Below are 26,464 nucleotides of genomic sequence, written 5' to 3' on the forward strand. Positions count from 1 at the left end.
CTATATAGTTTTATTTTTTTCTTTTCAACCTGGATGCCTTTTATTTATTCATTTTTATTAGTTTTGCTTTCTTTTTGCATAATTGCCTTAGCTAGTATTTTGAGTGAGATACTGAATTAGTGAAAGCACTTACCTGTATCTCATTCTTGAATTTAGGGTAAATGAGCCATTCTTTTTACCAGTAAGCATAATGGCAATTGTTACAGATTTGCCCTTTATTGTGTGAATCAGGTCCTTTTGTTCCTAGTGTATCATGTAATTTTTATCATGAAAAAATGTTGGCTTTTGTTAAATGTGTTCTTTGTGTCTCTTGAGATAAACATGTGGGTTTGGGTTTTTATTTTATTAATGTGGTGAAATAAATTGATGTTCAGAAAGTAAGCTTTTCATTCCTGATATGATCCCATCCAGTCATGGTATATAATTCATCTCATATGTTGCTGGAATCTGCAGTTTGCTTGCTGCAATTTTGTTGAGGATTTATGTGTCTATATTTATAAGAGATTACTGGTTTATAGTTTTCTTGTTCCACATGTTGCATACAATGTACCTTGACCAGACTCATCCTGTCTGTCATGTATTTAGTTTTCTTGAGATACCTTTGTCTGGTTTTGGTGTCTGGATAATATTAATTTCATAGAATGTTGAGAAATATTTTTTATGTGTTTGGAAGAATTGGTACTAATTCTTCTTTGAACATTTGATAGACTTTACAAGTAAAGACTTTCTTTTTTTCTTTTTTTTAAATAAGTTTTTTATTGTGAAAATACTGTACAGAGGGGTTACAATCACATGAGCAAGGCAATGAGTACATTTCTTATCAAACATTGTTGCTTCCTCCTTTGTTTTTCCCCTAACATCCCTTCCCTCCCATCTCCACCACTACATTCCCCCCTTCCCCTTCCCCCAGTAAAGACTTTCTGAGCTAGTATTTTTTTCAGTGATGTGTTAATAACTAATTCCGTTTCTTCACTATATGTGGGTGATTGTAGGTTTTCTGTTTCTTCATGCATCAATTTTTGTATTCTCTGTTTTTTTTAGCAATCTATCCATTTTATTTCACTTACCTAATTTGTTAGAAAAGCAATAGTTTATAATATTCCTTTATAGTCCTTTTTTTCCCCCATAAGGTCAATAGTAATAGCCTCCCTCTCATTCCTGACTCTTAAATTTGAGTCTTTTCTCTTTCTTTTGGTCAGCCTGGATAAAAGCCTGTCAGTTTTACTGACTTAAAGAACAAACTCTCAGTTTGTGTTTTTTCTGTCATATTATCTGTTTCAGTAATTTTTTACCTAATTTTTATTTTCTTTCTTCTGCTTGCCTTTTCTTTTTCTGGTGTCAGAGGGTTTAGGAGGTTAGGTTACATTTTTAGATCTTAATGCAGATAATTTTCAAGCATGAACTTTCATGAACTAAGCATTGATTTTAGTTACCTCCTCCAATAAGTTTGGCTCTATTGTACCTTCATTTTTTTTTTTTTTTTTTGTCGGTTGTGGGGCTTGAACTCTGGGCCTGGGCGCTGTCCCTCAGCTCTTCAGCTCAAGGCGAGCGCTCTACCACTTGAGCTACAGCGCCACTTCCGGTTTTCTGGCGGTTTATTGGAGATAGGAGTCTCACGGTCTTTCTTGCCCGGGCTGGCTTTGAACCGCGATCCTCAGATCTCAGCCTCCTGAGTAGCTAGGATTACAGGCGTGAGCCACCAGCGCCCGGCTGTACCTTCATTTTTATTCATATGAAAGTATTTTATTTTTGTTTCAATGTTTCTGTTTTTGACACATTCATTTTTAGAACTGTCATTTCTTAGTATTTAAGAATATCATAGGTTTCTGTATCAATTTCTCAGTTATTCCATTTTGGTTAAATATATAGTTTGAATTTTATTTTTGTTTATGAAGTATTGTTTCATAGCCTAACATAGGATCTTTCCTGGCCGATGTTGGTGTGCACTTTAAAAAAAAATAGGTGTAAGCTGGGTACTGGTGGCTCATGCCTATAGTCCTCAGATCTGAGGATTATATTTCAAAGCCAGGTTGGGCAAGAAAGAACATGAGACTCTATTTCCAATTAACCACCAAATCCAGAAGTGAGCCTATGGTTCAAGTGCTAGCCTTGAGGGGAAAAAAAAGGTTCAGGAACAGCACCTAGGCCTTGAGTTCAAGCTCCAGGCCCAAGTACAAAAAAGTATTTTCCTCCCAAAGGTTATAAAAAATATTCATATGCCCTGCTAGTAATCTTATGAGGTTTTTTTTGGTGTTTATTTGGATTTGTTGTTGTTTTGTTTTTTTTTGTTTTTTGCCAATCCTGGGGCTTGAACTCAGGGCCTGGGCACTGTCCCTGAGCTTTTTTTTGCTCAAGGCTAGTGCTCTACCACTTGAGCCACAGTGCCACTTTAGGCTTTTTTCTGTTTATGTGGTACTGAGGAATTGAACCCAGGGCTTCCTGCATGCTAGGCAAGCACTCCACCACTAAGCCACATTCCCAGCCCATGAATTCGTTTAATAGTGTATTTGATTTTTATATAAGGAAACATGGGATCTATATATTGTTTTATTACCATATTCCTACTATTAAGTATACTCTTCTACTATAGGTTACTATAATTAATAATACACAGTTAAATGTAAAATTTTTGTTAAACTTTTTATTTTTAAATAATTGTACAAATGGTTTTCAATTTAACATCAAATTTGCAAGTACAATGTATCTTTATATAAATATATATATATACAGAATTTAGAAATATTCTACATAGGTATTTACTGTATAAAATAACTTTATGGTACTGCAGTAATAAGTTTATAGCTTCATATATTTCATAAATCTTTTTTTTTTCTCTGAGTCCGGTCCTGGGGCCTGAACTCTGGGCCTGGGCACTGTCCCTCAGCTCTTCAGCTCAAGGCTAGTGCTCTACCACTTGAGCTAAAATGCCACTTCTGCTTTTTTCTTTTTGCTTATGTGGTGCTGAGGAATTGAACCCAGATCATGCATGCAAGGCAAGCGCTCTACCACTGAGCCACTTTCCCAACCCCATATTTCATAAATCTTGCAATGTTTTTATCATTGGTTTCTGTTAATATCATCCTAGTATTGAATATTTTCCAGGCATTTTTATGATAAATTGTTGTTTATTAGTTAAATATGCATTTTATAATTCCCTTATGAAATACATTTTTGTAAATCTAGGAAAAACTTTGCTTACATTATCTAGTGTTTATTTATATACACAAATTTGGCACATCCCTAATCTAAAATATAAAATGCTGGGGCTGGGAAGGTGGCTCAGTGGTAGAGTGATTGCCTCGCATGCTTGAGGCCCTGGGTTCAATTCCTCAGCACCACATAAGCAGAAAAAGCTGGAAGTGGCGCTGTGGCTCAAGTGGTACAGTGTTGACCTTGAGCTGAAGAGTTCAGGGACAGCATCCAAGCCCAGAGTTCAGGCCCCATGACTGACAAAAAATAAAAATAAAATATAAAATGCTGCAAAGTTGGAGATTTCTGGAACCTCCTATCCCTTTATCGCATACTTTATTTTTACCTGGTAGAGGGAAATGAAACAAAGTATAATAACAGACCAGAGACAGTTTTGCCTACTAAAATATAGATGCTGCTATTAGGATATCAGAATTTTGCAAATGAATACAAAAAGGACTAGTATTTGAGAAAAAATGTTTTCCTATTTAATATTTGTTAGAATACATTTTTTTCTTGATAGTAGTGTGGTTTCAACTCAGGGCTTCATATTCCTAGGCAGGCATTAGCGCTTGAGACATACCTCCAGCCCTTTTGCTCTGGTCATTCTTAAGATAGGGGCCTCACTTTTTTTGCAGAGTCTGGTCGGAACTACAGTCCTCCTAGTTACATTTCCCACCATAATTTGGATGACAGATGTGAAACAATATCTAGTTATTGTTGAAATAATATTTTACAAACTTTTTTTTTCCTGTTGTGGGGCTTGCAATCAGGGCCTGGACTCTGTCCCTGAGCTCTTTTGCTCAAGGCTACCACTTTCTACCACTTTGAGCCATAGAGCCACTTCAGGTTTTCTGGTGGTTAATTGGAGATAAAAGACTCACGGACTTTTTTGCCTGGGCTGGCTTTGAACAGCGATGTTCACATCTCATCCTCCTGAGTAGCTGGAATTACAGGCGTGAGCCAGCACTGCCCCGGCCTCACCAACTTTTTATCTAGTTAGCCTTGAACCTGCTTTCAGCCTCGCAAGTATTTATCCAGTATTACAGGTATAACACCCACACTTAACTACAGAAATCACTTTTTATAACAAATACTTTTAGTAAAGTTTAGAGTGAGGGGAGTTTCACACTGCATTATTTATACTTTATTCTTATTCATTCTCTTATATCTGCTTTTCTATTAAGAGCTCATTTAGCCAGGCTCCAGTGAATCACATCTGAAATCCTAACTTCAGGGACCTGAGTTCTGAGGATCACAACTCAAAGGTAGCCCAGGACAAAAAGTCTGTGGGACCTTATGTTGTTGTGTTGGGCATGGGACTTGAACTCTGGGCCTGGGCACTGTCCCTGGGCTCTTCAGCTCAAGGCTGGCATTCTGCACTTTGAACATAGTGCCACTTCCAGTTTTCTATTGGTTAATTGGAGATGAGTCTCACAGACTCTCCTACCTGGCTTTGAACCACAGTCCTCAGATCTCAGCTTCCTGAATAGTTAGGATTACAGGCAAGAGCTACTAGTGCCTATGAGACTCTTATCTCCAATAAACTACTCAGGAAAACCATAGTGGTACTGTGGATGAAGTGGTAGAGTGATAACTTTGAGCACAAAGTGTCCCAGGGATAGCACCCAGGCCTAGAGTTCAAGCCCCAGGACCAGCCAAAAAGAAAAAAAAAAACTCATTTTAATTACAGCTTAGTTATTAGATGAACTTTCAGTTGAAATCAATTTTCTTGTGTTAAGAAATTGTATAAACAGCCAGGTGTCAGTGACTCATGCCTATAATCCTAGCTACTCAGGAGGCTGAGATCTGGGGGGGCACAGTTTGAAGCCAGCCCAGGCAGAGAAGTCCATGTGAGACTTTTACCTCCAATTAACCACTAAAACCAGAAGTGGCACTGTGGCTCAAGTGATAGAGCACCAACCTTGAGCACAAAGAGGCTCAAGGACAATGCCCAGGCCCTGAGTTCAAGCCCCACAACTGACAAAAGAAATTGTATAAACATTTCTTTTTTCTATTATTTCCACAGAAAGAACATGCTCTCTGAATAACTGTACAGTGGCCAAAAGAATTGGAAAAGGAAAAGATGCTACTGTCATTTTTGAGCACTTTGGGAAACCTGTAGATCCATTTGTTGATGAAAGCTGCTTATACAGTACATTAAATTCAGACATAAATCTTCCCAACTCAGATACTTCTAATTCCTATGGAAATGTGCAAAATGGAAACATTTCTAATTTTGACACATATAGTGGACAATCAGAGAACAGTTCAGAAATCAGAGACACTTCTCAAGTACATGATTCAAGTCTGTCTTTTATGCCCAGAGAAAGTGGTAATGAAGACCTTTTGTTAAATTTGACATACCTTAAAAGTATTTTAAGTAGTATTTCTACACCTGTTCCTCCACAAAATAATACTGCCTCAAGTACAGTTATTACTTCAAAACTCATTAAAGACCCACGATTGATGAAGAGAGAAGAAAGCATGGGAAAGCAGAGTAATATTACAGGCTTAAGTGATGGTGTACCAATTGATAGAAATTTAGATCACGTTAGCTCAGAAATAAACCTGTCATCTATACCAACAGTTTCTGCCTCATCTGAAGTTGTACCTAGTGGTGATACTATTCTTGCTAATTGTCTGGATACTTCTTGTTTCACATGTTCTTTCGAAGGTTCACAATCTCAGGCTCGCAGCATGATGTCAGAGAACTATGATTGTATACCATCTAATAAGAATGTCATAGTAGAACAGTATAACGATCAAGGAAAAATTTATTTCCCAATTTCTTTGTCAAATGTAGTTTCAGAAGTTGAGAACCAAAATCACAGTGAGGAGAAAGCACAGAGAACCAAAGAGAGAAGCACACAAAACAATGAATCATATAACTATTATAAATCAGTGAATACTTGTACAAGAGAATCTAAGGATCACATCTCTCAGGAATCACAGGCTTATAATTTCATTACTATGCATCAGATTGGTCATCAGATATCCACAGTTGCTCCACTCCAAAAGAAAGGAAGCATAGATGAATACATTGAGAATACTGGAAAAATAAGAACCTTCATTGACTCAGAAGATAGTTCCAAACATGAAGGAAGACAAACTTGGTGGAATGAAACTAATAATTATCTTACTAATGAAACAAAAATCAGTCCAATTGATAATTGCCTTTCATTGCCCCAAGAATACAGGGAGGATGAGAGGCTTGATTCCTTAGTGGACAACTATGAAAATACATTAATAACTGAAGAAGTAGAACTGTCAAAATCTCCCATATCTACCAAAAAAGATAAGGATAAAGTAGATGACCTAGCATTGCAGTTAGAAAGTAATAGTACTCCAAGTATAGAATGCCATTCCCCAAAGCATCTTCAACACTTTTTAGAGTATGACAATGGAATTCATCAAAGTTTTACCATTGCTCAAAAGCTGATAGAACTGAAATTGGAAGAAAGAGATCAAAATTGTTTTAACATTATTACGGATGCTCTCCAGGAAGCAAAAGACATTCCCCAGATGAAAGAACTACTTGTTGATACAGTTATTTCATCTGCAGTTGAAACTGCTCTTGACAGTTCAGAACGTAGCACAGCTGAAGAATGTATGTCTGTCCAGAAGAAAACTGAAAATGAGACAATGTCATTAGAAAACATTCAAAAAGATTGCAACGAAACTCTTAATATTGAAAATGAATACCAGGATCATATTCTCTTTTGTAATGCTAATTTAAATGATGACATATACCTGAATATTAAATTTATAGAACAAGGCGATAATGATAAAGAAAATCAAAATGAAGCTAGAGAAGAATATGTTTCATGTTCAGAAAACAATATAGAGCTGTTATATGAGAGTGAGAAGCAGGGTTTTCATACACACAATTTTTTCACTAATATCAGTAAGAAAGTAGATAATAAAAACTACCAAGTAGAAATGTCAAGTCCTAAAGAATTTTCTGCATTTAATTTGATTTGGAGAAAAAGAGGTATATCAGCAGAAACTGGTTTACTAAAGAACAAAGATGATGTAATAAAACAAAAAGATACACAAAATGTTGGAAAAAATGTAGAGAATTTGGCTTTCACAACAGTTTCTGAAAATTCAACTGCTTCATTAGATGTCTCAAATGCTGCAGTACAAGTAAGTAGTACTACTATTTCTACATTAAGCACAAATCATGAAGATCACCAGAAATTCCTGTTGAATGAAACTTGTATTTCTAAGAGTCCCGATTTTGGTCTGTTAGTAACACATAAGGCTTCTGATTGTGAAATTTATATGGATAAAAGTAATTCACAAGATTCCTTTTATCCAGCAGTGGATGAGAACTTATTTCTTCAAAATTTTGAATTGGAAAGTGAGATTGAAATAGAAACAGAAGAGTATGATGATGCTTTTCTATTTCAACAAGGTATACATAGCCATGGAAATGTTCTTTATGATGAGGTTGAAGATGCATATGAGATACTGAAGTCTCGTATTGACTGGGAAGGTCTCTTTGGAAGCAGTTTTGAAGAGATAGAGGCTTCCTTCACAAGAGAAAATAGTGACCAGCCTTATTTAAAGAAAAATGGTTGTGTTTATTCCTCTACCCCAAAAACCACAAGAGAGCTCCTGAATCCAGTTCTCCCAGATCTACAAATTAGAATTACTAATAACTTATTTAGGCCAGGATTTAATCATACTGATGATTCTCTTACAATTAATGATAATTTTTACAAATGTATAAATGAAGTTACAAAACCAGAAATATATGAAGAAAGAACTCCAGGATTTGAAATGTATTCCCAGCCTTTGGATGAAAATTCAAGTTACTCCTGTGAAAATAAACTTGATGATTTAATGCAAGATTCAAGACTTGTGAGTAAATTTCAAATCTCTTATTCATCTAACTTGAGTCACAGCATTCATGTGAATCATGCAACAGAAAAACCAAACAGTGAATTTTTGTCTACTGAACATTCTAACATCACACCAGTAATTGAGAACAAATGTTCCTCTACAAATTCAAAAAATTATGACTTTACTGATACTAGAAATAAAGGCATGGAATCAAGAATTAGCAAAAGAAAGCTAGCAAATAAAGATTTACGACACCATGAAATTTGTGGTAAAAAGAAGAGGCAAACTAGCCAAGACTCATCTGAACATTTCTCTTTATTATCCCAAGGACGAATTAAAACATTTTCACGGTCAGAAAGGAATATTAGGAATGTCCTGGATATCCTAAATAGTGAAGCATCTTTATGTAAAAGCAAACGTCTTTCCAGGAAACTAGACAAAGCTGTTCTTCATTTAAAAAAAGCTCATCGAAGAGTTCATACATCTTTACAACTTATATCTAAAGTGGGAGAAATAAAAAAGGGCCCATTACCAAAAGCATATGCAATAATTTGCAATAATTTCTGGGAGAGTTGTGACCTTGAAGGTTATAGTTCTGAAAGAAGGTTGTATTCTAAGCACTTTTTCTCCAAAAGGAAATGTGACAAACATGGAGAAAAAAGAGCTATAGGATTTGACACTGATAAATCATTAGTCCAGATGTCAAAGCACAGGTCTAATAAAACAAATGGAGACAGAATCCTGGAGTGCTTTTCAAAGAAAAGAGTGGCCAGTAGTGTGTCCAAAAGTCACACCAGTGTTGACAGAGAACTTTGTGATCAAGAACAACATCCTGAGTCACAGTTGCTCCTCTCCTCTACCTCCCAGAGTACAAGTCAATCAGAATGTGATGATAGCAGAAATCCAGCATCATCAGATCTTCATCCCTTTTCTGAAAAAACTGAGTATCTGCTTTACCCAGATGAGAAAATAACTGAAAAGGAACATGTTGACAAAAAGTTATCCAACAGTAAATATGAAAGTCTTGAGAACCATTCAACACATGGTAATATAAATGATGCAACTGAAAATAATCCTGAAACCAATGCAGAAATAAATGAAAGTTACTCAGTGTCTTTAAGTTGCATAAAGGAAAAAAATGGAAGCTGTGGTACTGACAAAAATTGTGATACACCTTGTATAGCTCACACAAAGGTGAAAGCTGACATTAAGGTTACTTCACTCTTAAAGTCAGAAATGAAGCATGTTCTTAATGCTGATGTCTACAAACAAGATGACCTTACTTTATCTGGTTGTAAAAGAAATGAAGTCATCTTTCCTGTAGTAGAATGGGCAGCTCCTAATGAGAGTTCCACATCAAGCATTATTACAGGAATTATGGATCCACTAAACCTGAGCTTGGTAGCAGGAAAAAAGAACAGTATTCCTCAGTTTTTATCTACCACTCCCACAATATATAGTGAAGGAGAATCTTCAAAGTCTGCTTTGAATAAGCAGATAATGTTTGCTACAGATCCTATAATGACACCACCTAACGTATCCCACTGTCAGAAGATATGTGATAGAAACAGTCTTGTAAAGACAAAAGAATTCTCAAGTAATTGTTTCCACATAGACATGAATGAAACAAATGTTCTTCCTGAGCATCCTGAACTGGATCTAATGCCAGTAATTGAAGAAAATAAATATGAGGAAAACATGAAAAAGCTATCTTCCAAAGATGATCTGCCTTTAAAATGTAATGTAAAGGATTCTTCAAAAACATGTGTTGCACAGAATGACATTCAGGACACAAAACTTAGGAAAGAACAAACAGAAAAGGTAATTTCAGTTTACAAAAGCAACATGTATGAAGGATCACCTGTTAGGATTGAAAATCAAAATCAAAAGACTAAGCCATCTCACTTAAGTTTGAAAACAAGTAAATCGACTGATTCTCATCCATTACTTATGAATAAAATTCCACAGGCAATCTCTTTGAATAACAAAGATTCTCATCAGCCTAAAGGAAATAAAGAAGGGAAAATTAAAGCCAGTAATGACTTTCAGTCTGACTGTATTTCCAAACCAAGCATTCTAAGAACTAATCATATGCCTATTCCACATACCCACTCTGAAACCTCGAAAGAAACTATTCTTCAGAAGACACCTATATCATATATGAGTCAGTCAAAAGAAAAGCACTCAGATAATCATACATCTTTTATAGCAGAGCTATCTCAAATTTTGCAGAGGGCCGATGAAGCATCATCTTTGGAAATGCTTGAAAAGGAAACTAAAGTTTGTCAAGATATTCTTCCTTTATTTGTTGAAGCTTTTGAAAGAAAGCAAGCATGTGCACTTGAACAAATACTGATTTCAAGAGAATTGCTTGTAGGACAAAACTTGTGGAATAATTGTAGGCACAAATTAAAACCATGTGCTGTTGACACTTTAGTAGAACTTCAAATGGTGATGGAAACCATTCAATTCATTAAAAACAAAAAAAGGCTCTTAGAAGGTGAACCAACATTCCGAAGCTTGCTTTGGTATGATGAGACATTGTACAGCGAGCTACTTAGCAGACCACGTGGCTATCAACTGCAGTCCAATTTCTATCCTGCTTTTCAAGGGAGATTAAAATATAATGCATTCTATGAGTTGCAGAGTTACCATAATCAATTAGTTGAGTTGCTGGCAGAAACAAAAAGAGAAAACAGTTCATACTATGCATTCTTAAAATACAAACGACAGATTAATGAATGTGAAGCCATAATGAAACACCGTTCTGATTGCTTCGACTTTACTCTTTCTATTCCATTTACCTGTGGAGTTAACCTTGGAGATAGTTTAGGAGACCTAGAAATCTTAAAGAAAAGTACTTTAAAGCTGATTGATATTCATGGGGACTCTCCTAAAGTTCACTCATATACAGGAAAACAAGACCATTTCTGGATTATCATAGAAATGATTGCCTCAAAAGTTAATTTTATCAAGAACAATGAGGAAGCAAGTATAAAAACTTCTCTTTATGGTTTGGAACATATCTGTTTTGATGCTGCGAAGAATCTTGTTTGGAAAGAGAAGAGGTACTCTTTCAGTAAAAACTCACAAAAGAACAAAGAGGTGCTCCTTGAAATGAATGAATGTGCTTTTTCTAAGCTACAGAGTATATATGATACCTTGTCTAATGGCTTAAACAATGAACCAACTTCCAGTATTGGGCTCGATGAAGATACTGTAATTTTTTCCAGAAAATCAGATGATGTCATTATGACAGAAAACTCTAGCCTTAACAGTACTTTGTTCTCACGCCCAGATATTTGTTGTATTAGTGAAATACTGGATCAAGCTGAATTTGCAGACGTAAAGAAATTACAAGAACTCACTTTGAGATGTACAGATCACTTAGAAATTTTAAAAAAATACTTCCAGATACTGCAAGAAGATAACATAGATAATATTTTTATCACAGAAGAAAATATTTTGGATGTGCTGAGAAATGACAACAAGGGGGCAATAATTTTAAAACCTGCAGCCATTGAAACATATATTGAAATTGTCATGCTCTCGGAAACAGTTCACTTTCTTAAAAACTCAATGGCAAAGAAATTAAATAACCAGAGATTTCGAGGTATGCTTTGGTTTGATCTGTCACTTCTTCCTGAGCTGATTCACTGCCAAGAAAAGATGGCTTCATTCTCATTTCTTAATGAAGGTGCAACAGGTTGCCTTTGGAAAGTGATAGAGACTGCTATTTCTGGAGTTATGGAAGACCTGGATATTATCTATAAATATAATGGAGCTGTTAATTGTTCATATGCTCTTCACTTGTTCTCAAGAGAACTTAATGAGCTTTCAGAAATTAAAAAGCTTGTGGTAACATCTAAGTATTCCATTTCCACATATATTGACTTTGTGCCATGTATAGCATCCATAAATTATGGAAACACTGTGACAGAGTTAGAACATAACTACAGTCAGTTTTCTATGTTACTCAAAAGTACAATGTCTGTCCCTCAAAAAGATTTAGGAAAAGTAGCTCATATTACAAAAGTCATGAAAACAATTGAATATATGAAGATTATATGTGCTAAAGATGCTAAATTAACCACTTCATTTATTCTTCACCAAATACTACATAACAGAAAGGATACATCCCAACTAAAGAGAAAAGAAAAGATAAATGTTGATATTACAAAACGTGAGGAAAATATCAAACCCAGTACTTCTTTAAAAACCCCCTCAATTTCAGAGTGTCTAATGAAAAGCATGTCACATCCCACTAAGAAACGACCTATCGCTATAGATAAATGTGAAGACTCTCAGGAAAATGAGACTGCTACTAAAGTTTCCAGTTGTAAAAAGCAAAAGGTATGAATATTTTCAGGTGAAATCCAGTGTTTTCTTGGTTTTTGTTATTTTTGAAGGTACTAAGGTTTGAACTCATTGGCTTTACAGTTATTAGACAGACCTCTCCCACTTGAGCCATGCTCCTAATCTTCATTCATGCTGAGTCAGCCTGAATCATGATCCTCCTCTTTAGTATCCCATGTAGCTGGGAATATAAGCATGTAAAAATCATTTCCAGGTGCTGGGAAGGTGGCTTAGTGGTAGAGCGCTTGCCTTGCATGCATGAGGCCCTGGGTTCGATTCCTCAGCACCACATAAGCAAAAAGAAAAAAGCCGGAAGTGGCGCTGTGGCTCAAGTGCTAGAGCGCTAGCCTTGAGCTGAAGAGCTGAGGGACAGCACCCAGGCCCAGAGTTTCAGGCCTCACGACCGGACCCCCCCCCCCCCCCCCAAAAAAAAAAAAAATCATGTCCAGCTTCCTACTGGTTGAGAATTTTTTGAGAATTTTTTTTCCCAAGCTGGCTTTGAACATCGATAGATGTCTACCTCTGAGTAGGCATAAGCCACCACTGCTGGCTTATATTTGAGAATAAGTTTACTCTCACAGACAATTTATGGAATATAGATGTTGAGAATATTTTACATGTTGGCTTGCTAACTTACTTTGCTAACTAAAGTATTATATTAAATAATTCCTACTTAAGCAGAAATGATATAAATCAGATACCCTGAAAAGTCTATTTTCTAAATGTAAATTTTAATGTAAAAACTGGAGAAATTAATTTTAATAACCTTCTAGGAAATAGTATGAATGTGATTCCTGGAAATGATTGGATACTTAATGAGTAGCTGTGTATAACAAGTCTATGCCCAATTTATTAAACATTAAAAAGTGGCAAAAGTCTGTGTAGTTGACCATTATCCAAATAGTAAAACAGCAGATTTTTTTTTAATTAGATGACTTACAAGAAGTTAGTAAAAGTCTTGTATAAATTTTAACAAATTTAGCTGGGCAGTGGTAGATCAGACCTGTAATCCTAGCTACTCAGGGGACTGAGATCTGAGGATTGCAGTTCAAAGCCATAAAGTCCATGAGATTCTTATTTCCAATTAACCACCAGAAAACCAGAAGTGGTGCTGTGGTTCAAGTGGTAAGTGCTAGTCTTGAGCTGAAGAGCTCAGGGACAGTGCCCAGGCCCAGAGTTCAAGCCCTTGACCGACAAAAAAAAAAAAAATTTACATAGCATACACATATTTTACCTCATTCTTTATCAAAACCTTAAAGTATCTGCACTATTATTTAAAGTTAACGAGTACTGAACGTTATTTATTGTACGATGTTCAGGATCAAACCTGGGACTCACAAATGTTAAGCAGGCACACTACCTCACTATATCCCCAGCTAATTTTTTTCAGTGATCAAGGAGATAACAGGACTGAAAACTAGCAGTCCTGCTAAACTATACTGAGAATCTTTTTATCTTTTAAATCACTGAAAAATTACATTTCAGATAGAACAACCTTCTTGAGTATCAGGGGGAGGGTGCTAGAAATTGAATATGAAACCTTGACTGCACACAATTGTTGGGTTTTTTTAAAAATATCATTTACAAAGGATATATATTTCAGTACAGCATGTATGTATTAAATATAGGCCTAAACTGTTTGAGCTTTGTTCTTTACATATTGAAATACAAGGTCATCTGAAATATGTTTTTTTTCCAATGTTATAAAAGATAAAAAGGGCTAGTATTATAGGCTGACACCTGTAATCCTAGCTACTCAGGAGGCTGAGATCTGAGGATAACAGTTCAAAGCCAGCCCAGGCAAGAAAGTCCATGAGACTCTTATTAATCTCCAGTAAACCATCAGAAAACTATAAGTAGAGCTGTGCAGAAAAGATTAGGGACAGGGTCCAGGCCCTGAGCTTAAGCCCCATAACTGACAAAAAGAAGAGGAAGAAATACAAAAGGTGAAAAGATTCTGAATATAATTACAAGTGATGTCTGCCACCGATTAGATAGGTGCTATTTTATAGAATAAGAAAGGAGTTAAAAGGGAGGGTACAATTTTATAGAATAAAATGGAAACTCAGTGCAGTTGATCATTTATAATCCAAACTTATTAGCACAAAAATTATTTCATTATTTTCCTATTTGGGAATGTTTGTATATATGTAATGAGATTGAGATATCATGGGAATGGAACCAAAGTAACCAAACACAAAATTCATGTATACTTCATATACTTTATAGTCTAAAGGTACATTTTTTTCAATATTTTAAATTTTACTCATTGAACAGAAACCTTCATTATTTGATAGTTTTCACTTCCAGTATCATATTCAGGATCAAAAGGTTTTGGAATTGAGGTTTTTGAATTAGAGATGTTCAACTTGTGTTTGACAGAATTACTTAAAGAATTGATGGACTCAGTTACTGTGTACTAACAAGAGAGCATCATAAGAACTCCAAGATTAGCCGGGTGCCAGTGGCCCACACCTGTAATCCCAGCTACTAAGGAGGCTGAGATCTGAGGATCATGGTTTAAAGCCAGCCCAGGCAGGAAAGAAAGTCCATGAAACTCTTATCTCTAATAAGTGGCAAACGGCCAGAAAACCAGAAGTGGTGCTGTGGCTCAAGAGCACTGGCCTTGAGTTAAAGAGCTCAGGGACAGCACCCAGGCCCAGAGTCCAACCCCCATGTCTGACAAAAAGAAAAAAAAAACTCCAAGATTAGTTTTATATTTTATTTATTTTTTGGGGGGGGAGGGGGTCCGATCGTGGGGCCTGAACTCTGGTCTTGGGTGCTGTCCCTCAGCTCTTCAGCTCAAGGCTAGAGCTCTACCACTTGAGCCACAGTGCTACTTCCAACTTTTTTCTTTTTGCTTATGTGGTGCTGAGGAATCGAACCCAGGGCCTCATGCATGCAAGGCAAGCACAAGCGCTTTACCACTGAGCCACCTTCCCAGCCCCAAGATTAGTTTTATAATAGAGTTCAGAATACTGTAAATTTCTTAAAAAAAATTAAATTATTGCAAAAATGTGAAATATGGAAAGCAAAGAGTCACTTTTTAGGAAAATGGAGGGGACTTGTATAGTTTCTCATAAGTAATATAGATTTTCTTTGTGTCTTTTAAACATAGGTTAGCATGAATGATGTAACAAAAATCAGCAGAAAAATAGCAGCATCTAGTTCTCCAAGGTAAGAATTATCAGCCATCTCTGAATTAAAACTAAACAAATTTGGTCAAGTAGTAAGGGACAAGAGTAATTATTCATGTAACTGCTGGATCAACCATATAACTTAGAGGGCATGGGATGTGAAAAGAAGAAATAAAGTTTGTTTCAGATTTTCAGTGCATTTTTGGCATTAACAAATGAATAGTATTGTAAAAGAAACATAAAGGACAAGTGCTTTTTTTTTAACTTGTGGGTTTTACACACTAGCAAGATTTCAAAATGGGTTATAGAAGTACAAATTGCCAACTAAAGCAGGGCACCATTAATAAAATTAATGTACATACAAATGTACACATACTATAAGTATACTATTTTCATAAGAGGATGTATTAAGCCGGGTGCCTGTGGCTCATGCCTGTAATCCTAGCTGCTCAGGAGGCTGAGATCTGAGGATTGCAGTTCAAAGCAAGCCTGGGCAGGAAAGTCCATAAGACTCTTATCTCCAATAAACCACTAGAAAAACTGAAAGTGGCGCTGTGGCTCAAGTGGTAGAGCCCTGGCCTTGAGCTGAAGAGCTGAGGGACAGTGCCTAGGCCCAGAGTTTAAGCCCCACGACCAATAGAAAAAAAAAAAAGAGGGTGTTTTAATATGGCAAATTGATATTTCCAAGGCCAGTTGAATAAAACCAGGACAGTATTACTTGTATACTCCTAATAATTTGGGAAAATGTCAATCTTAACCCTTCTCCTGAAAACAAAAATATCAAATACATATTTCAACTGTATATTTAAAAATGTTTGTATGTATGTGTTAAATTTATAGGATTACAAATTTTCAGTCCAAGAGTGAAAATGAACCAGGATCAAGTTTGAAAAGAAACTATGTATCTTCAAAAAAAGATGAACTGAAAAAATCAGTATCTGGCTCACTTTTACCTTTAAAGAATCTACAAGAGAATGGTACATCAAAGTCAGAAAGCAAAATAGATTTGACAGATAGTTCATCTGATGTTTCAGAATACCTCGCTGGACAACAGGAAAACTTAAATTCATCAGTGGTTTCTGAGGCTTCTCTCCATTCTGCCAGGGATATCTATACCAATCTGGATTTGAATGATACAATCCTTGAACATCAAGACAATAAGATAATAAATTTATCTATTAAAGATTGTACAAGTACCACGTCTCCAGAACCCATCTATATTCAGAACAAAATTCCTGTTCTACAAGTAAAGAAAACACAGCCTGTAACAACTGAGTCTCAGCATATGAAGGATAGATTGAATCCTAGTACAGTACCTTTTGGAGCATCTAGGAGCTCAATTCTTGATGTTAGTCACACAGCAGAATACTCTTTTTCTGAACGACAAGATGAAGAGCATCCTAAAACTCTGGATCAGACAGCTGACACATCCTGGAACGAACGTGCACAATCTGAATGCACCTCAATATATAATTCTTCTGAGTACTCATTTGGGACTTCATATCCGTACTATGCTTGTTATGTTTATCAATACAGCAGCAGCAATGGCAGTGCCATTACCCACACATACCAAGGAGTAACATCATATGAAGTACAGCCACCACCACCTGGAATTTTTACTACAATTACAAATACTGTTCAAAACACACATTCTAGTCTTCAGTACTCCCAGTATTTTAGTTACTTTGCTGAGCAGCCACAAGCAAATGCATTTGTATTAGAAAATGGATACTTTCGACCTCAGATGCCTATTTCTTACAATTTTCAACAACCTGCTTTTTCACAATATGCTTCTTATCAACCATTACCACAAGCTGCGTACCGATGTCCTCCTAATGCAGGTGCACTTCCAGAAGTTCCTTGGACGTACAGTGAGTTTTAATGTTTGTTTTGATGAGCTTTTACTTTTAACTTCATCTGTTTCTATAGATTAATTTTAGTTGTAAATTTAATATTCTGTGTAGAATTACAGAATTGCTCATATTTCAGCAGAGTTTGTGTTGTTGGAAATCTGGCCATCAAAAGATTATTAAGAAAATAAAAACTGGTAATATGTCTTTGCTAATATATCCTTTAATAAAACCCAACTTTAGGAAATAATTAAATAATTACAGCTAAATCCATACAGTTATGCAACCACTAAAGGATTTGTAAACATTTTTGTATATGTATGTTGGTCCCAGGGTTTGAACTCTGTGCTTGAGGTTCTTTTGCTGAAGGCTAGCACTCTACAATTTGATCCACAGCTTCTCTTCTAGCTTTTTTTAAAGTGGATTATTGGAGATGAGAGTCTCAGTTTTTTCTGGCCAGGCTGGCTTCAAACAACTATTCTTAGATCTCAGCTTCCTGAGCTACCAGTGCCCAGCTTTTTAAACATTTTTAATGACAGTTTTTAAAACTGCATCATATAAACTTGTGTAAGTAAAGAATTCCACGTGGCTGGGAATGTGGCCTTAGTGGTAGAGTGCTTGCCTAGCATGCATGAAGCCCTGGGTTCAATTCCTCAGTACCATAGAAACAGAAAAGGCCAGAAGTGGCACTGTGGCTCAAATGGTAGAGTGCTAACCTTGAGCAAAAGAAGCTCAGGGACAGTGCCCAGGCCCTGAGTTCAAGCCCTAAGACCAGAAAAAAAAAATCATCTCTCACATAGTACCTGCATCCCCAAAAGAGATCAAAGTCCCATTGATCCATTTATCACTGTTTTCTCAACACTGTATTCAACACTGTTGTATTCAACTGAAAATGGAACTAAAAGAAAGTGCTTAATAGAGCCATGTGTGGCAAGAACATTAATGTCCTTTATTACATTGAATTCTCCCAGGATACCTGTAATAGAGATACTGTACTTTTACACATGAGGCTACTTAATCCTTGGAGAGCCTTAATTAATGCAGGATCCTGTTGGCTAGTAAACAGCAAATTAATTCGAATTCTGATATATTTGGCTCTAAATCTCAGGTTCTTTCCAGTATACTATTATACATAACTAGTACAAATTATTAACTTAGATCTTTATGGCTTTTTTTTTTTTCTAGATTCATGGCAAGAGAAATCCTTTCAGCCAGGACATTGAAGTAAAGGATATTGAACGCATTTTTCCAAGTATTTTTACCTATATATTTTTTAATTTGATGTTTTTAAATATATGCAAATATTGTATATAAGTCATACAGCCCTTTGTATAAAGTGCAATAATGTTCACATAAGATAATGGGGAATTTTAATTCCTAACATCTGAAAAAAACAAAATTATATCGGCAACTATAAAGGAAGTTAACTCAGCATCATTCAATATTATTAAGGTTAAATGTCAGTGGTAAAAGTCTTCAAAGCAGAGTTTTTATTTTTTAAAACATTGTTTATTATGTGACTTTTTTGAGATGAAAATTAGGAATTCTCAGATTAGTTTCAAAGTAATAATTTGATCATTCTTGACAATTTACAATTCTGTATATGGTTAGCTCTTTTAATTTCAGTATCTTATTTTTACTCAGAAAAAAAATTTGGTTGCATATTCTCAGTGTCTCCTGAGGTAGAGATATTTTGAACCTTTACATAGGAAGCAATTTTAGTTGATTAATATTGAAATTGAAGTACTTTTTATGTCTCCACAAGAGCCCTCTCCACAAGATCTTTTGTATTTGTATTTCACAATTTGAATGGTTCTTTTAGCACATAAATAGGGAATATATTTATACACACTTAGCCATAATAGTGTTGCATAAATAACAAGTTTTTAATGTTCTGGTTTTAGTTTTTATTCATTTTCAACATTCTGCAAAAACGCTTTAGTAATACTATTTACCAGACAACAAGATATAGGCTGTAACTAGTGTTGAGCCCTGCCTTGTCCATACAGAACTTTGTTCAAGAATCATTCCTCTTTTAAAATCTCAGAAAAAGCCTTCATAACTGAGTAAATGATAGCTACCCCATAAAAATCATAAGAATTTTACTTTGGCTAAATCTAACCAGTTAGCAAAAGTTTGCAATGTTTTTCCCTCCAACTTCTTGTTGGAGGAATGCATTAAGAAGAAATGCTTTATATTATCTGGCACAGGTCTCTTCAAAGAGAGTATAATGAAAATAATCAAGATTATTGTTTACTACAGACTCATTTTCAACTCAGAAAGACTCTTGAGAATCAACAGGTTGTCTCTTCAGTCACATTAGCCAAATAGCATGGAATTCAAAAAAACTTAAATTTGCCAACATATGCAGAACTTTGTAATGAGAAAATAAAAGCAAAACAGTAACTGAAAGAAGTGGGAAATTTGGAAAGATGACAGAATTATGGCAGCCTTAAAATAATGTAATTTTTCAGTTGTTGTATTTGAAAATAATCTGTCAAAGCCAGAACTCCTGAACCATGGACGAAAGTGGTCATGTTATCTGTTATTCAAGAAGTGACTTTGTCTCAGCCATTTAGTTTTTTTGGTTATGGAAAGATCACAGTTATTTATTTAAAATGTGGTAAGCGAAAAGTTACACACTCAGATACTCTTTAACAACTTTTATATTCTATTGATAATGCCTTTGTGATATTTGTATTTCACGGGTTTTAATTTCTTCAAAAATTTGTTATCTTAAATATCAGTTGCATTAAAAATCTGCTCTTTGACAAATTATGAAAAACTAGAGTGTATTCCTGTTTTTCCCTCAACGACATGTTTTCTAAAAATACAAGTAGAACAAATCAAAATTGATCAAACAGTATAAGCAAAAAACCTGCTTGTTTGTAAATTCTGTTTTGGAACTTGAAGAATTATTTGAATAAACTAAATTTTCTCCAATTTTTTTGTTTCTTAAAAAATCTTTTGTTTGCATATACTCATTATGTAAAAACCCACAATGGAACTGTCTTCTTTAGATAAATGTCAGAGGACCCCTTTCTCCAATTCCTTACCTTCCCCTTCTTCCTTTCCCTCACACCTACAAACTTTATGACTTGCCTAAGGCAAGCCAAAGACCTCATGAGATCTAGTTCCAGTCCAGAAAGACATGGAAGTAAATTTCACATCAGAAGTGATAATGTTGGGGGAAAAAACAGAGACCAAGAACCAAGTAATGAAGTAGAAAAATGACTTGTTTGGGGAAAGCTTCTTTGAGGAAATACCAATGAATCTCAACAAATAGAAGGCTCTGAAACCATTTTTCCAATGAGAAAAGCCTTCTAAAACAGTATTTTATACAGGTGAGATTTAATATCGGTATAAAAGTATTTTAAGCATAGTTTTGGTTTTGGTTTTCGGTGATGCAGGAATTTGAACTTTGACAGTATTGAGCTAAGCACTTGTTAAGCACATTACCTCCACCCCTTTTTGTTCTGGTATTTTTGCTCAGGGCTAACCTGACTTGGGATCTTCCTATTTACATTTCTTTTTTTAGCTAGGATGAATCATGTGGCCCTGACCAGCTTTTGTTTTTTTCTTTCGCCAATCCTGGGGCTTGAACTCAGGGCTGGGGCACTATCCCTGAGCCTCTTTGTACTCAAGGCTAGAATTCTACCACTTGAGCCACAGTGCCACTTACAGCTTTTTCTGAGTGATGCATGGGTTGGATTTATGGCAGGCCTGCCCCCTGGGCTTTTCCTAGTGTCCCATGCCAGAGCAAACTGTAGCCCTGAACCATTGCCTGGCCTCTACTTGTGACCTACTGGCACAGAGAGGAAAAAGAAAAAGTCTCCTGGACTTTCCTGACCACATTGACTTCAAACCTTGATCCTCAGATCTCCTGAGAGTATATAGGATTATAGGCAAGAGCCACTTAGCACCCAGGTCATACCCAGCTTCTGATCAAGATGGAAATCTTGTGAACTTTTTGCCTGGCAAAAAAATGAAAATTCTCCCAATCTCTGTGTCTCAAGTACTTATATGCATGAGCCTCTAGTGCCCAGCCTTGTTTTTTGTTTGTTTTTAACTCATATCTGGTAAAAATCATTACATTTAATGTCTTTTCATGAGTCTCTGATCTCTTAGTATCATTAGAGCCTTTTTAATTGGCTTAAGCCTGTAATTCTAGCTACTGAGGAGGCTGAGATCTGAGGATCACCGTTTGAAGCAAATCTGGGCAGGAAAGTTTGTGAGACTCTTACCACCAATGAAACTACCAAAATAGCTGGAAGCAGAGCTGTTGCTCAAGTGGTAGAGCTCTAATCTTAAGCAAAAGCAGCTCAGAGACAGTACCCAGGCTCTGCGTTCGTTCAAGCCCCAGGACCAGCACAAAAAAAAAAAATGTGAAGGAACAAAATGTACCATGTTTTGTTTTGTGGCTTTTTTTATTCTCGGTATTGAGGACTGAACTTGGAGACTTGAGCTCCTCTACCACTGTGTCATTCTGCCTACTAACACTTTTGGTTTGTGTCTTAGTTTTGAACTAGTCTTGCTAACTTTGCCTGGTCAGAACTCAAACACATATCCTCCTACCTTTTCTTCTGTAAAAGAAAAGAATTCTTTGACCAAAAGTCAGGCAAACAGAATAAAATTAAGAATATTTCTGGTAAATCTAGAAGTGACATATGATAGTTTTACATGATAATTAGCACTGGAGACTGATGGGTATTTTCCACAGAAGACACACACACACACACACACACACACACACACACACACACACACACATCAGAAGCAAAGAGGAAAGCAATTTTAAGAATTACAGGGTTTTTTTTTGTTTTTTTGTTTTGTTTTGTTTTTGGTCCAGTCGTGGGGCCTCAACTCTAGGCCTGGGCCCTGTACTTCAGCTCTTCAGCTCAAGGCTAGTGCTCTACCACTTGAGCCACAGCGCCACTTCCCGTTTTTTTTCTTTTTTGTTTATGTGGTCCTGAGGAATCGAACCCAGGGCCTCATGCATGCAAGGCAAGCGCTCTACCACTGAGCCACCTTCCCAGCCTAAATTACGGGTTTTTTTTAAAGATGCAACACCTGATATTGCACTCAAATCTTTGTCCTGTCTACCATCATTTGACTTTCCCTGCTACTGCCAGACTGCAGAAGCTGTAAAACTTACAAGTAGGGAAGCCATCATGTTATCCCTTCCTCCAATAGAATTTTTTTTGTTTTTTGTTTTTCTAATCAATCATGGGGCCTGAACTCTGGGCCTGGGCACTGTCCTTCAGCTCAAGGCTTGTGCTCTACCACTTGAGCCACATCGCCACTTCTGGCTTTTTCTGCTTATGTGATGCTGAGGAATCGAACCCAGGGCCTCATGCATGCAAGGCAAGCACGCTTCCACTGAGCCACCTTCTCAGCCCCTGGTATTCTTTTTTTTAACTTTTTATTTGTATTACTTTCACAAATAAAGTCGAGTTCTGTATATTTCATTGCACACATACAAATACATATATATACAGTATGAATTCCAGCCTTTTTTTTTTTTGGTCGGTCCCAGGGCTTGAATATGGGCCTGGGTGCAGTCCCTGAGCTCTTATCTCTTTTATCTCCAGAAGACCAGAAGTGCTGCTGTGGCTCCAGTGGTAAGAGTGCTAGCCTTGAGCTGAAGACTCTCAAGGACTTTTCCTGCCCAGGCTGGCTTTGAACCATGATCCTCAGATCTCAGCCTCCTGAGTAGCTAGGAATACAGGTGGGAGCCTGTATCCATCCTCCTTAACCCTTCCTTACCAACTTCTAGTAATCGTTCACTATTTTACATTCAGACCAACTTTTTAATTTTCTTCATAAGAACATATAATACTTGTGTCTGGCTTAACACCCTCCAGTTCCATGGATTTTGCTATCAATGGGAGAATTTTATACTCCTATAAATGAGAAATACTCTATGATATACCTGTTCCTCTTTGCATGCGTGTGTATACGTGTGTGCGGGGCGGGGGCAGAGGGTAGGGGATGAGGGTAGTTGCTGAAACTGTGGGTTGGACTCCGTCTGTTTCTTCTGCTCATGGCCTGGATTCATCACTTGAGCCACTCCTCAACCCATTTTTTTTTTTTTTTTAGTTAATTGGAGATGGAGTCCCTTGGATATTTCTGCCTAGGCTAGCTTAGAACCATGCTCCCTAGGTCTCAGCTTCCTCAGTAGTTAGGAATACAGATGTAAACCACCAGCACTTGGCATATGCCAGGTTTTCCTTATCTGTTGATGGATTCCTAAGCTGATTTTATATCTTAGTTCTAGGACACATGAAGCAATGAACCATGGACGTAAGAGCGATCTGCTGATTTTATTCCCTTTAGATATACACCCAGAAATCAATAGCTATCATATCATAGATCTACTTTTGGCTTTCCAAGAAACTTCCAGACTATTCTCTGTAATTATTGATTAATCTTCACTCTCACTAACAGTGCATAGGGATTTCTCTTTCTCCACATCCTTACCAGAATTTTTTTCTTTTGATGATATTCTTTTGGAAACAGCTGTTCTAACTATGGCAAAATGGTGTTTTGCTTTGCAACTTTCCATGATGACTCATGATAGCTTTATTTCCTCACACATTTGTTGGGTTTTTTTTTGTTTTTGGGTCGGTCGTGGGGCTTGAACTCTGGGCTTAGGCGCTATCCCTGCGCTCTCCAGCTCAAGGCGAGCACTCTACTCCTTGAGCCTCAGCGCCACTTCTGGTTTTCTAGTGGTTTATTGGAGATAAGAGTCTCACGGACTTTTCTGCCCAGGCTGGCTTTGAACTGTGATCCTCAGATCTCAGCCTCCTGAGTAGCTAGGATTACAGGCATGAGCCACCGGTGCCCGGCTCATTTATTGGCTTTTTGAATTATTTTTGTTTTGAGAGATGGGCTATTCAGATTATTTGCCCATTTTTAATTTGATTACTTGTTAGTTTTTGCTACGTTTTTTGAGTTTCATGTTCTGCGTATTAATCCCATGTCAGATACATTAACACATTGAGTGTGTCTTCACCCTGGAGCTTTACCTTGTGCTCTTGCTCAGCTTTCTTGCTTACTTCTGGCCCTCTTCCACTTGAACCACACCTCCAACACAGCTTTTATTGGTTGGTTGGAGATAGTTTCCTGGATTTGTTCTCTTAGGCTAGTATCGACCTGTGATCCTCTGGTCTCGGTTTCTGAGTAGCTAGGATTACAAGCTTGAGTCACAGTTGCCCAACACAGAAGCATTGTTTTCAAACTTAACTACATGCCCTAGCCCTAACCACATCTTCTAACGTTTTTTGCCAGTCCTGAGGCTTGAACTCAGGGCCTGAGCACTGTCCCTGAGCTGCTTTTTGCTCAGGGCTAGCACTCTACCACTTGACGCACAGCACCACTTCGGGCTTTTTCTGTTTATGTGGTACTGAGTAATTGAACCCAGGGCTTCATGCATGCTAGGCAAGCACTCTACCACTAAGCCACATTCCCAGTCCATCTTATAACATTCTTCGTTTCAGAACTTTTTTTTCCTACTCTGTCTGTTTTCTCTAGCAACTGGAAAAATATTCTCACTCTGAGCTTCAGCCTTAGACAAAATTAAGCCTCCTTTATACCTCTGTAGTCTAACATCTGGAGAAAGCTCAACAGCTTTGCATTTTTACAGGTACTCCTGCTCCTCTGGTGGTGTCACTTTGTCATATTTTTTGGCTGGGGGGATGGGGGGGTCCGGTCATGGGGCCTGAAATCTGGGCCTGGCCACTGTCCCTCAGCTCTTCAGCCCACGGTTAGCACTCTACCACTTGAGCCACAGCACCACTTCTGGCTTTTTTTCTTTCTGCTTATGTGGTGCTGAGGAATCAAACCCAGGGCCTCAGGCATGCAAGGCAAGTGTTCTACCACTGAGCCACCTTCCCAGCCCCACTTTGTCATATTTGACTCACTTGGTTTGCTATTTTCAAAATGCTTGGAAGCAGTTCTTCTCTCCTGTTCCTTGCAGTAAGCCTGATTCCTCTTGTTAGTGTTTGTTAGTCTGGAAAGACTAACAATGTCTTTTACATAATCACTAATTCCTTCCAACTTCTTTCCCCTTCTCAAGGCAATTTCAAGGGTTTTTGGGTTTTTTTTTTGTTTGTTTGTTTTTGCTTGGAAGGTTCAGAATTTAGCCCAGATTACTACTCTTCTAAAGCTCTCTGTAATTGTTCTCTGTGAAAGATAAAGCAACTATCATGTTACCACCTGTGCTAACATGAACTTTTCAAACTTAATCTTCACAATCTGCAGAGGTTTTCACTGATGAGAAATCTAATGTTGAGGCTTGAGTGATTGCCTAATGTCAAAGCTGGAAAGTTGGCAAAGCCCAACCCAAAAACCCTTTTTCCTCTGATACAGCCTCAGCCGCAGGAAACATCTTCTGATATTTCTTCAGCTCACAGAGAAAATATGGATATTTCGTATATGTTCTACTCCATAAGTATTTCTTGGGAAGCCCCATAAATACTTGTTGGCTCAAGTGGTAGGGACCTACATAGCAAGCACAAGGCCCTGAGTTCAAACCCCCAGTATATATGTGTGTGCATGAACGTGTGTATACATACATTAATAATGAAGAAATCACTTCTCAATGCAGTTAACCATTAAATTATGGTCAAGAATGCTGAAAGGAGGGCGTTGATGATATACCTATCCACTGGAGAACACCAAGATCATGCGTTCCAGAACAGCCTAAGCTTACATTGAGACCTTGTCTCAAAAAAGAAATAGCTAGACTGGAGGCCTGGCTGAAGTGGAAGTGAGTACTAGCTGTGAACAAACTAAGGAATAGAGTTCAAGTCCCAGTACTGTCGTTGACAAAAGACCTTAAAAGCTAGATATGGAATTGAGCACAGATTATTAATAACCACTTTGTGGCCTGTGGCCTACAGGCAGTGCTAAAACTAAACAAAAATCTGGGGTTGGGTTGTGGCTCAGGTGGTGAGCGCCAGCCAATAAGCGGAAGTGTCAGATCCTCAGTTCGAGTCCTGGTCTGAGACAAAAGAGAAAGTAAAATACCAGTGCCTGCTAGGCTGGTGAGATTCTGTGAAGGAAAATGCCAGTTTCCTG

At 37.1% G+C, this 26,464-nt stretch overlaps 1 protein-coding gene and 1 non-coding gene across 2 annotated transcripts in view; both read left to right on the plus strand.

Moving 5' to 3' along the window:
• The window catches only part of Tex15 (testis expressed 15, meiosis and synapsis associated), a 49,201-nt gene extending 28,875 nt beyond the window's left edge, over positions 1-20,326 (plus strand). The window contains exons 7-10 of the mRNA XM_042701140.1: positions 5,219-12,393; positions 15,515-15,573; positions 16,374-17,404; positions 18,569-20,326. Of these exons, the coding sequence (XP_042557074.1) occupies positions 5,219-12,393; positions 15,515-15,573; positions 16,374-17,404; positions 18,569-18,606 (8,303 nt within the window). The 3' untranslated portion in view covers positions 18,607-20,326. The remainder of the gene's footprint in view (positions 1-5,218; positions 12,394-15,514; positions 15,574-16,373; positions 17,405-18,568) is intronic.
• A 756-nt stretch (positions 20,327-21,082) lies between these two features.
• LOC122127892 lies at positions 21,083-21,210 on the plus strand. Its single transcript, XR_006151322.1, has one exon. It is a non-coding gene; the product is annotated as a small nucleolar RNA SNORA42/SNORA80 family (small nucleolar RNA).
• The last annotated feature ends 5,254 nt before the right edge of the window (positions 21,211-26,464 follow it).

Source organism: Dipodomys spectabilis, unplaced genomic scaffold (genome assembly GCF_019054845.1).
Source record: "Dipodomys spectabilis isolate Male_0828 unplaced genomic scaffold, ASM1905484v1 ptg000009l, whole genome shotgun sequence".
Lineage (NCBI taxonomy): Eukaryota > Metazoa > Chordata > Mammalia > Rodentia > Heteromyidae > Dipodomys > Dipodomys spectabilis.